Source organism: Mustela nigripes, chromosome 1, assembly GCF_022355385.1.
Source record: "Mustela nigripes isolate SB6536 chromosome 1, MUSNIG.SB6536, whole genome shotgun sequence".
NCBI classification, from domain to species: Eukaryota; Metazoa; Chordata; class Mammalia; order Carnivora; family Mustelidae; genus Mustela; species Mustela nigripes.
In genome coordinates this window covers 224,106,608-224,118,951 of record NC_081557.1, presented here as the reverse complement: position 1 = coordinate 224,118,951, position 12,344 = coordinate 224,106,608, and the positions used below count along the sequence as shown (strand labels likewise).

General features: G+C 35.4%; 1 protein-coding gene across 2 annotated transcripts in view; it reads right to left on the bottom strand.

The window, feature by feature from the left end:
* STIM2 (stromal interaction molecule 2) overlaps nt 1–12,344 on the bottom strand; it is a 144,548-nt gene that overhangs the window by 17,551 nt on the left and 114,653 nt on the right. For both annotated transcript variants that reach the window (XM_059382100.1, XM_059382110.1), the window contains exons 4-7: nt 11,566–11,677; nt 7,378–7,493; nt 4,386–4,563; nt 3,676–3,853 (exon numbers count right to left, since the gene is read on the bottom strand). In XM_059382100.1, the coding sequence (XP_059238083.1) occupies nt 3,676–3,853; nt 4,386–4,563; nt 7,378–7,493; nt 11,566–11,677 (584 nt within the window). The remainder of the gene's footprint in view (nt 1–3,675; nt 3,854–4,385; nt 4,564–7,377; nt 7,494–11,565; nt 11,678–12,344) is intronic.

The window sequence follows — 12,344 nt, the reverse complement described above, 5'->3', positions numbered from 1 at the left end:
GAAAACTAAAATGCCGACTGCATTAGTTGGAATAAAATGCTAAGGGAAAAACTCTTAAAGAAAGCCTAAGAAAAGAACTAAGAAAAAAGAGACAATCCATTCTAAGGAAGATTCACTTAAAAACTAGCAAGAGTTCAAGCTAAAGATGTGTAAGGATGCGTGGTGGAATATAAGGAATCACAAACACACTCAAGACCTTCAGACAAAGTCACAAATGCACCGCGGAGCATCCTGCTTCTGGAGCACCATAGCTGTAAATTACTTCCCCCAAAGCTAAGTAAGTAACTAAAAACTCCACTCTTAAACTCATGTGCAGAAGAATGTTTGGTCTGAGCAAGCTCAATTTATTTAAATAAACTTTATTGTGTGCCAGAATAAACTGTACACAAATTTCTTCTGATAAAGTAATAGAACAGCTGTCAGATACTGCAAAAAGAAAATTATGTTTGAGAAGTATCTTTTAAAACTTCAAAATCAGAAGAAAAAAAATCACAATGGGACACTAAGTACAGACATTACAAGTAAGGGTAAGAGAGAACATACTCCACTTACTCACTAAAAACAAATCCTAAGCAACATGTGCCTGACACATTAAACTGTGCAAAGCGCTTGGGACAATACTGTGTTTAATAAAATAGCTGGCTAAGCTGTGTGGTGTCCCTGCTGATCTTTCAGGAAGAGAGGATCTGAGGTCAGGTCCTGTGACATGGAGCTCCACACAACACTATAAAGTGTAGGTCAGCAGGCTCTCTTACTCATAAGATCTTAAAGCTAAAATTTCCATACAATTTCCATTGCCAAGGAGCTAAACAGAGAATCTATTTCAAATTTCACTCAAGTTTTTCTCTTTATTCATAAAGATTTTCCTTATTATGTCTATACATTTATTTCCCCTAAAAGAACTCAATAAACACATTTAACACAGAATTAGTATAGAGCTAGCTGAGGCTTGGGAAATTGGTTTATTTCACAGCTGAAGCTGAACAAAGTTTTCACTGTCAAATAATGATTTAAAATTTTGGAAATCTTGACCTTCCAACAAGAGCAACTATTTTAACTATATTCACTGTTATTATTCATAAGTTTATCATTTGACCTAAATTCTAATCCTTCAGTTTGAATTACACTGTTATTTACAGAGGAATGGATGCGGAAAAAAACAAGTTATTATAAGCTTTTGCAAACGAATTATTAAATTGTTTACAAATATAATTATTTACACAATGTTTGTATCTCAGGAATAAAACAGCAATAAGTAAAAACATGGTATCACACAAAGAAACACCCTAAATATCTGAAAACACGGCTCTAGACCCAACTTTATGATTATTACCCTTGTGACCTTCACAAGTTCTTCACTTTCTAATCTGAGGTTTGTCTCATGTAGAATAGGCAAATACTATGACTTGTCCTGACTTTGGTCTTCTTGAAACTTTAAGAACAAAATAATTTACATGAAAAAGTATTTAAACCATACAAAATATGAAGTGGTACAACTCTTCACCCGAAAGTTTTTGTTTTAGGGAAAAATAGTGCCACTATACAATACATGTACCAGAAACTCTTGACTTGTAGTTCTGAGAAGTTGACTACCTCCCAGATAAGCTATAGTAATACTTCAAACTATGTGGAATTGTAGACTATATAACATACATATATTATTCCCAGTGAAATTTACTTTTAGAAACAAAACTTTTAATAGCAGTATGGGAAAACGTGGACTTTGGAATAAGACACACAAAAATCTTGGCTTTGCCACCTAAGAGCTATGTGAATTCAGGCAACTTATTTAACCTCTCTGCACATCTCATCTATAAATGAGCATAATATCTATCATGAGGATTAAAATTTATGACCAAACCACTTGTAATGTGCATAGCATAAACTTCTGACACAGAGTATGCAACTGTTAAAACTGTGTTTCTTAATACTATAATCATGTTGGACAAAGTTCTTTTTAAATACCCACTTAACCCCTTTAAACCACCTCTTACTGACTTGGGATCTGACTAGGATTATTACATTTGTACTGGGACATATCATGGAGATCCTACGGTCTACTGAGGTGTGCAACGGTTTTTGCAAAAACTTCATATTAGAATGTTTGTGATTTGTGAATCCTTTTTGTAGGGTGTCTTCTCCCTTGCTGTGGGGCAGTCACTTACTTGTAAAATTCTGCTATAAGTTTATGTATCTGTAGGCAAATTACCACTACTGCTTTCTGATTTGTTCTTTCTTACCCATAAAGTGCAGAAAAATAGCTAACAAGCCAGTACTGGGAACAAACCAAGAGTTAGAAGTCTTGGTGGGAAAAGGCAGTGAGTTCTCACAGAAATAAAAAGCATAATATCTAATTCCTGCACACTTTAATTTTGGCTAAGCCTTTTTCTTTTCTTTTCTTTTCTTTTTTGTCTGTTAACTACTGGATTCTTTACTACATTCTGTACAGATAAGGTTTGTCAGGTAAATAGGACCTGACCCCAAAGTACATGTAGGAGTTAACTTTAGAGAACAAACTCCTTACAGGGAAAAGATCCAACAAAAAAGATGCCGGGGTATGAGGGAAACAATAGCTAGCCATGAATGGAAGAGATGGCTGTGTTCAGGCAGAAAAATCCTACCAAAAATGACAATCCTGAAGGAAACAGTAACACACACTGAACATTTTTTCATGAGTTAAAACTGAAACTCATTCATCACATAATTCTTATTCCTTATTTAGCACCTGGCTGAGAAGACAACAGTACACAAAGCAAAGCGGGAGACAGAACACCAAGGTTCTTGGCCCTGCTTTACAACTGAGACACTCTGATCTTGGGCACGCTTTCTCGCTTGCAGTTTATCAGTAAAGAAAGGGTCCAAGTCAAAAGAAGGAGATGAGACCACAGAAACAGAGGTTGGAGTGACGTGTTTTGAAGATGGAAGGAAGGGGCCATGAGCCAAGAAATGCAGGCAGCCTCTGGAAGCTGGAAAAGGCAAGGAAACAGATCCTCCCTAGAGCCTCCACAGGAAGGCAGCACTGTGAACCTATTTTAAACTCTGTCTTAAGAACTGCAAGATAATAAATGTGTGTTGTTTTAAGTCACAAAGTTAGTGGTAATTTTTTTAAAGCAAGAACAGAAAACCAAAAGATCTGCCTACAATTAAATTCTGCACCCTCACCCCCCACCTTTCCTGAAGGCTTTCATTCCATCTTGAGTAACTGCATGGTAGCAAGAGATACTGAAAAGCCATCTGTAGACAACTTCAGAATTTTTAGCAGATTATGTTCTAAAGCCATTTAAGAGGATTCAAATGTATAATAGAGATTCTTTACCTTTGCAGAGAGGCTTAACATTAGATAAACTTTACTAGGTTACAGCTGGTAGCTGAAACATATCATAGATGTTAAATAAACATCTTAAATTCACTGGATATAATTAACATGGCATGGGGTAAGATTTCATGAGTGAGTGAACATGACAGTAACTTTATTTTTAAATTATTACTTTGTCATTTTGCTATATGGGCTTTGATCAATGCTAACAATGCTAACAATGTAAAACAAATAATTCTTTTATTAACTAAGGAAGAATATACAATGCCACTAAATGTAGAAGACTAAACAAAAACAAAACAACTCCTCAGAGGGGCGCTACCACTGCCCTAACAAATATGTTCGTGGGATGTAAATACCTGCTCCAATTCCTGCTCTGCGTATTGCCGTCTGCTCAGTTCACATTCGGCTCCTTCCCTTAGCTCTCTCAGCCGACAGGCCTCTTCCTTTGCATAATTGATTTCATCCATCATTTTGCGTTCTAGATTTTGCTTTTCTACAGCAACATTTCTGTTTTCTTCCTGTGCTTTTTCAAGCCTTACAGAAGGATAAAAATTAAAATTCCTCACCAAAATTTCCAAAGTTTCATTTTTTTCACAAAGAATAAATACGTATCAAGCAGGAGAATACATGTTTCCACCCAAAATCAGAGTATTTTCTATTAGTCTTACATGTGAATACCAAAACTAGCAGGTAGCCCCCTATACAGCTATATGGGTAATACTGAGCTCAAAATACAGTGATAGCAGGGAATCACCCTTCAGCAAAGAGACTTTTAAGAAATTCATTATTACCTGAATCACGTTAAAGATAAAACTTAACTATACATATCATTCCACCTATACTTGACTTATTTCCACTGACCTGCTCATTTATTCTCTAGTGCATACCTTTAAAATAAATCTAGAACAATATAATTTTTCTAAAAATACAAAATGAAGTGGACAGACCCTTACTGATGTGTGTAACAACTAAATAAAAGTGTGAGCCAATGCCCATATTACATTTTCACAAACTATATTTGCCTACATAAATAGTAAGACTCACGTAGCTTTTTAAACTTACTCACCTCTCCTGTAAGTCCATTAGGCTTTGCTCTGCAGTTTGTAGACTCTCTAAGTCCTTCATCATTTTTGCAACATGTTCTTTTGATGTCTTATTCTGTGTGTAAGCAAACCAGCACCCTCCGACACCAATTACTATAGAAACTGTGAGAATAAAATCCTTCATCCAGTTATGAGGTGGGCCTATAAAGAAAATTAGAGATGATTAATCTTTGATAACAGAAGCTCAATACATAGAAGCAATTTTTTTAAAGTAATAGGTATCTAAAAACAAATGTGAAAATGTCCCTCCTATAAACCAGCTCTAGCCTTTTAAAAATTCCTTCTTCTAATAATCAAAGTGCTTATTGTAATAGTCTGATACACTAGAACTACCAGAGGGCACAGATAAACCTACAAGCATGTACGCCAGCCCTGTCAGTAACAGAAGTCCTGGGGAGCCATGAAGCACCTCCAATCATGTCCTCTGTGGGGTGGAAGGAGGCATAAAGAGTACCACCACTATCATACCAACGGCTTTCCTTCAGTCCAGTTAGAGACTGGTCTTGCTTTGATACATACACTGGAAGCCTAATCATTCCCCAAAAGAGGATTTTTCCCAAGCAAGTAGTCATATAACTAAGATTAGTCAATGATTCTCAACTAAGGGTGATATCCCCCCAAGAGTGGACATTTGACAATTTTTGCTTGTCACAATTGGAGGGCGTAAAGTGGATGGGGAAGTTGTTACCGGTGTCTAGTGGGGAGAGGCCAGGGATGTCGCTACATGTTCAATAACGCACAAGACAATCACTTTCCAGCCTCACATCTGCCAGTAATAGAGAATCATCTAGGAATTATCCAGCCCAAAATGTGAAGCACCAAGGTTGAGAAAGTAGGAGTTAAATGATAACAAGTCATGCTTTAGGTGGCTATTTGACAGAGGTATCTGGGTTACTAGACAGAAAGAACAGATCACCTTCCTTTCCATTAGGCATGTCAGTAATTTCTAGCACTTACTCACTGAGTAAGAAGCCAGGGTCTACTATCTTCAGTGATACCAAACACAGAAATCACTAGTCAAATAATTTCCTAGTTTATCCCTGACTCTTAATACACAGGAATTTTCAGAGGGCTCTCTGGAAGGATACACAAAGATAACTAATACAATATAATGTATTCATTGCTCCAAAGAGATATAGTTTATAGTGGAAAACGACCTAACTGCCCAGGCCTCCAGCAGGAATATCTGTTGCATGGGTGATGAATGAAATAAGGAGCTCTATAGATGGACAAGTTCCTGTGCTTCCTCGGTCCGTGTATGTTTACATGGTGTGATGAACAGCACGCTCCCAGCCAAAGACCCTCGGGGCTGCATATTTCCAGAGCGCACACCTACAGTGAAACAGATGCACTGTGGAAGACTAAAATCTCACAAGGATTTATTTTTATTTCTGCCTCAGACTGAGAAGTTCAGCTCGAGTTCTAGTTCAAATACGAGCTCTGTTCAGGCCAAAATAGAATCACAGAAATAACAATAAATAGACAAGTCCCAAACTCTAAAATAATTACCACAAACTGAAAAAGATTTCAAAAAACTTCTTTAAAATATATCTTTGTTCATTTTATAATGTTAGTGACAAATCTACTGCCTGTATTCCACCTGCAGGGCTCATTCACTCGAATAATAACTCTAAGACAAACACATTAAAAAGGTAATGCATCATTAACTTCTTCACTGGTTTGTTTATTAAAACATTTGCTTTCAACATTCTTTGAGACTAGTTTGATTTCTTTTCAAATGATAATATAATACTGTTTTGGCATAGAGGGTGATTTGTTTCCAGATTAATAAAACATAAATATCCCTAACCAAGTTGTACAGAGAGGCAAGTTTTAGAGCTTAATTCTATTTTCACCAATCACTCCGATGAAAAAAGTAGAATCTCATGGAAGACAACCCCCAAGAGATGCAGTAAGAAACTCAGGGTGTCATCTGTGTGGAATGCCCGGCATTTCAGGAGCGTTCTGCTTCCTAGGGTTTGTAATTTCCAACAACAGTGCATTTCCACCACCTCTCACAAAGCGGAGTTCCAGCTGTTTCACCAGCTGCTCTCAGCCTGAGCCAAAAAAGAACCACCAGTACAGTCATGGAATCCATCCAACAGCTCCAGGAACCCTTTTTCAGTAGGGCCACCCCCAAAACCATAGTACCAAAACCTGCAAGTCTCCTAACTCCAAAAATTGAGGTAAAATAAATATTAGTTTCCTAATTTATCATCTGAAGATGCCATTTTTCTTGTATTAATTTTGTTATTTCTTTTTGGCTTCTGAAAAATAGAACATAATTCCTTTAAAATGTGTACTCTTCAAACATTTTCCCCCAAAGCTTTTTAGAATTTGAAATTAAATATATTAAATTTCCTTTCTGGAAAAAGTATTCCTGTCAAAAGTAAAGAAATACAAGGCTTATTTTCCTTACAAATATGACATAAAAATTTGTTAGATGTTCTTCAACACAATCAAGTAACATTCTCCACCTTGTACTTCTGCCAGGATAGTCTGTTACCATGTAAAATTTCAAGTGGATCTCTGCTTTTGATCTATAGCTAGAAAATCCTTTTCCTGGTGATAAATGAAATCAAGTTAGGATGTATTACTCCATGCCATGGAGACGGTTATATTGTACCATTTCTGAAAGGCATCCTTCAGTGAATATCCAGCTATAATGGTATCAACATTAAAACTGTTACAAAGATTTAAAGTTCCAAATCTAGAAATTTAATTCTAAATTATCAAAGAACATAGTTTTTACAACTTTTTACATCAGTAACCAGCTTGGAAATTTCACATGCCACATTTCAATGACAGAAAATCTCATCCTATATATCTTAACATACATGACATTTCCTTTATACCTAACGATTTTCTTAGTGTTCCTTCTTACTTTTTCCTTCTTTAAATAATAAATATATGATCTGATGATTCTTTTGCATCAGACTCAGAGAGAATACTAACGTGTCAGAGGTCCAAACAAAACCACATCCAGTGCCTTGAGCTGAAGTTTTTGCCTGTGACTCCGATCGCTGATTTTCAATTGAGAACTCATAAATGAAGGCTCATGTACTGCTATCCTGTTTATTTAAAAAAACACACATATTAAATGAAAATATTTCAAGTATGTAAACTTAAATATTTTAACAATACATTTAATATTCAGTGATGACTGCTATAAGAGCTCATCCATGTGATTTAATACTTTATTAACATATCAAAACATACCAAAAACCTTCCAGTGTAAACTCAGCTGTACGAACACCTATGTATGTCAATTATTTATTTATTATGTTGATGTTGATGTTTTTGTTTTCTAAGGTTACTTTATGCTATGATTTACTAGGATATTGAAATTTGTCAAATGTAAAAGTATTTTACAATAATTAATTACCTCTGGCATTTTACTATCATTTCACAGAGGATAAGAACATTGTACATGATTTACTTAACTTCACTAGCAGACTTTAAAATATAGTTCTCAATTTAGGTCGTATCACTTTTCTTTAAAAGTATCTAAAAAAGCCTATACCTTTACATTCTTATATGTAAATTGCTTAAAAATTAAACAAAGTCCACTGAAGTCGTCAGAGTTAGAAGTCCTCATGGAGAAGAGGGAGGGATTTAGGTAATAAAAAGTACTCAACCATTTCACCAGCAATGAAGAAACCATGTAGGGAGAAGGGAGCGGAAAAGGCACACGTGAAATAAGTAAATAAAATTACTTTGTTTTGAATTTCAAATCCAAGTAGCCCAAAGTCATCAACTAAGACATCTTAACAACCAAATATAATGCCAATAAAGATCTTATAACACAAAGTCTAATAATAATAAAATTGCTAATAACAATGACAATAAAAACAAGCATGTACTATATGCCGGGTCCTGTATCAAGGGCTTAGTCAAAATTCAAGCAAACCTCTAATATATATAAAATTCCCATTTTATAAATGAGGAAACTAAGGTAGGGAAAGATTGAGTAACTTGCCCAAGGTTGCATAATTAGCAAGAGGTAGGGCAGGGATTCAAATCCAAATATGTGTGATTCCAACGACTGTACTCTGAACCACTATATTTTATTTTGGAAGGTATCAAAATCTTTTAAGTATGGAGAAGTTATAAAGCCTCCTATAACTGCTGTAGGCTTCCATAACACTTTACAGAGTAATGAACTCTAACATTTCCTTTACAAAATGCTTTCCTTCACCTCCGCAGGTCCCTTCTGTGTATGCTGCTATTACACCTTTAACGTGACAAACTGCTTGAAGCCAAAGCTAGGTCTTGTCTCAGTATCCCCAAACCTAGCACTATGCTTGGCAAAAGTAGATGCTTGATAAATGCTTGTATAATACATGAATGAATGCATGGATGGATGCATGAATGAATTAATAGCAACAATATCGATAGACTAAATTTAAGAAAGACAATGAGATGTAGTAAAAAGGATACCAAATAACAGTTTTATACAAAGTTCAGTATGAACCCAGAGGTGGAAGTGATTCTACCTGAGTGGGTGAGGATGTCAAGGAAGTTCACACAGGTCTGAAAGGAATGAGGAGGCATGTGTCAGGCGAAGAGAGCCTTAGTATAAGCTCTGGTAATAAGAATTTCAGAGTATAGAAAATCAGTAAAAAGCTCATGATAACTGACATAAAACTAACATAATTTTGGCTACCTACTGCATATGTGACAGTATTTTAATGTCACAGAAAGGAAACATAATGAATTGTTGTAGGCACATGTACATCTGTGATGTGTAATACATTTTCGTATACATTATTATAAACAGCTCTTTTATCTACAGTTACCCTACAAAAAGTTCTGTAACTCACATCTTTAAGTTAATTGATACTGTTCCTTTAAGTGTAAGTGCCATTACCATAGAAAAAGGGCTGGATGAAGGGCATTCCAGTTTTCCTTTCTCCTCCACTCCAAAAGGCTCCAATGGGCTTACCTGAAAGCTGAACTTCTGTATTTATAACTTGTCTTTCCTAGCAACATGTAGACTATTTAAAAAAATTGATCTTGATTAAATGTGATGTTATTTCAACAATTCTAGGATTTGAGTTATCGCTGATAACCTTTACTTAACCAAAAGAAAAAAGTGACCATAACATTTATTGCCAGAACACCAATCAACCTATTCTATCTCGTGTTGTGACACAAAGAAACTTCCCAAAAGACAACATAAGAAAAATACTATGAGTTCCTCATACCAGGATAACAGAACTCAAAAACCCCTAATCCCATTTTAGTGCTCTACTATCCTGTTTTGACTTAGAAACTTCTCGTATTTAAAAGCAAAAACTGGGGTGCCTGTGTGACTCAGTCAGTTAAGCATCCAACTTTTGATTTGGGCTCAGGTCATGATCTCAGGGTCGTGGGATCGAACCCCACATCAGGCTCTGTGCTGAGTGTGAAGCCTCCTTAAGATTCTCTTTTTGCCCCTCTCCCTACACCTCCCACCCCTTTTCTCTCATAAATAAGCAAGCAAGCAAACAAACAAAAAAATCTATCTTATCTTTGTCTTCTTTCCAGCATCTAGTTACACCATGAACAACATAAATGATACTAAATACACACTTGTTGAATTGACTCTTATTCCCATAATTCCATCATTATAGTCATGTACAGAGTAAATTCAGAAATACTGATGTTGATGTTCAGAAAATATTTACAGGAGGTATGAAAATTTTGGATTGAGTTGAAAATTTTCACATTTTTCAACTCAATCCAAAATCCAAAGTCCAAAGCAACAAAAGCCACTCACTCAAATACAGTATGTAAGTAAACTGATTAGAAATACAATATGCACATCTCATCACATATAATAATAAGACAATAATAATGGCTTAATCTTTTTTGATACAAGAAACATTTGCGAGAATGTAAAATAAGCAGTCTTCCAACGGTCAGGTTCTGGTAGAACCATTACAAATTTCAACATTTAAATCTTTAAAAATTAACAGGGCACCTGGGTGGCTCAGTGAGCTAAGCATCTGCCTTCTGCTCAGGTTGTGATCCCAAGTTCCTGGGATGGAGCCATGAAACCCTTGTTGGTCACCTACTCAGTGTGAAGTCTACTTCTCCCTCTCCACTGCCCTCCCCCTGGCTCCTTCTCCCTCTCTGTCAAATAAAATCTTAAAAATTAAAAAAAAAAACAACTTAAAAACTTATTAAGTTAAAAAACTTGAAAAATTATTAAGTTAATTAATGTAGATTTAGAAAATAAAATGCATAAGACTAGTAACAATAATTCCAGACACCTAAGGGATTAAACTGGCATCCTAGACTTTGGTGTAAGATCTGTCTGGGTTCAAATGTTGAATTGGGCAAAACATTTAACTTCTCTTTTTTTTTTTTAATTCCTAAAATGCAATAATACATAGTTAACTTTAACCATGAAGTTTAAATGAGGTAATACAGAGTACCTCCATGTAATATACACTTTAAAATGGTTTTTACTAAACCTCATTTTTTGGTTTTTTTTGAGGTTTAACTTACAGTGACTAATACTTAGCGGTTATTGTTGTTATTAAAAGAATCTAATTAAGAATGACCCATTCAGGGCGCCTGGGTGGCTCAGTGGGTTAAGCCGCTGCCTTCGGCTCAGGTCATGATCTCAGGGTCCTGGGATCGAGGCCCGCATCGGGCTCTCTGCTCAGCAGGGAGCCTGCTTCCTCCTCTCTCTCTGCCTGCCTCTCTGCCTGCTTTGTGATCTCTCTCTGTCAAATAAATAAATAAAATCTTTTAAAAAAAAAAAAAAAAAAAAAAGAATGACCCATTCAAATAGGTCTTTCATAAAGGTAGATTAATATCAAATGAGTATGTTTTTGTCATATCTACCACATGGTCAGAGGTTGGCCCTCTAAAGTTATCTAAAAAAAAAATGCAGCTGGCCTATCTTCTACTTCCCAAAATTACTATCTTTGGTAATAAATTTTAAAAAGAGTTTGATTATTCAGATAAGAAAAGTTGATTAAAATTGCAAACTCACACCTAAAAAAAAATTAAAGAATGGATATATTTATAATATTTCCTTTGAGCCCTTAGCCAGAGAGTCAACTTACAAATCTGGCACTAAAAATAACATCTAGTATGTAATTCTCCTTGAGTAAAAAAAAAAAATACATTTGGATAATAAAGACTAACCTGGGAAGCGTTGTTCCTTTGACATTATTGTCTCTAAAATTCTTTTCATATTGGGGTAGTTCAACAAATTCTATCAACCACTGAAGCGTATCCTCAAGGGTCCAATTATGAACTGCAAGAGATAAAAGGGGAAGGCATATTTTAAGCACATCTGCTTTCAAAACTTGTGTAATTTACATATATATTTATATGTATATACATTCACACATACATAAAATTACTATAATTTCAGAGGATGTTAATTGAATTTTCAATTCAATTCAATTGACAATAAGTACTAACATGATATTTGGCATTCTATCAGAAGCTGAAAACAATGGAGACATACCTCCTACACTTAAGAGCTTATAATCTATGACAGAGAAAACATGAAATAAAAAGAAAAAAATTAGCATGGTTAATTCTAAAATAAGCAACTATGTAAAATCATTCAGGATGAAACAATCCATCATTTCTCTGGATGTAAAAAACACTTATAAAACATGTACCTAATTATTCTTTCATTTTGTCATCCATCCATATAATCCTGTAAACCTTCTGAATATCATATCAGGTCCCATTCTAAGCACTGGAAATATGTTAGTAAACAAGATGCATAAAGTCCTTGGCCTCATGGGAGAGGGGAGGGGCAATCCACAAGACATGGAAGAAAAGTGGGGGAAATTCCAGACAGAGAGCAGCTATTAAGAAAGAAAGGAAAGCTGTCAGGAGAGCCTCTGAGGAGCTGTTATCTGATTTGAGAACCAAAACTTGCAAGAAGCTAACACTGATGATCAGGG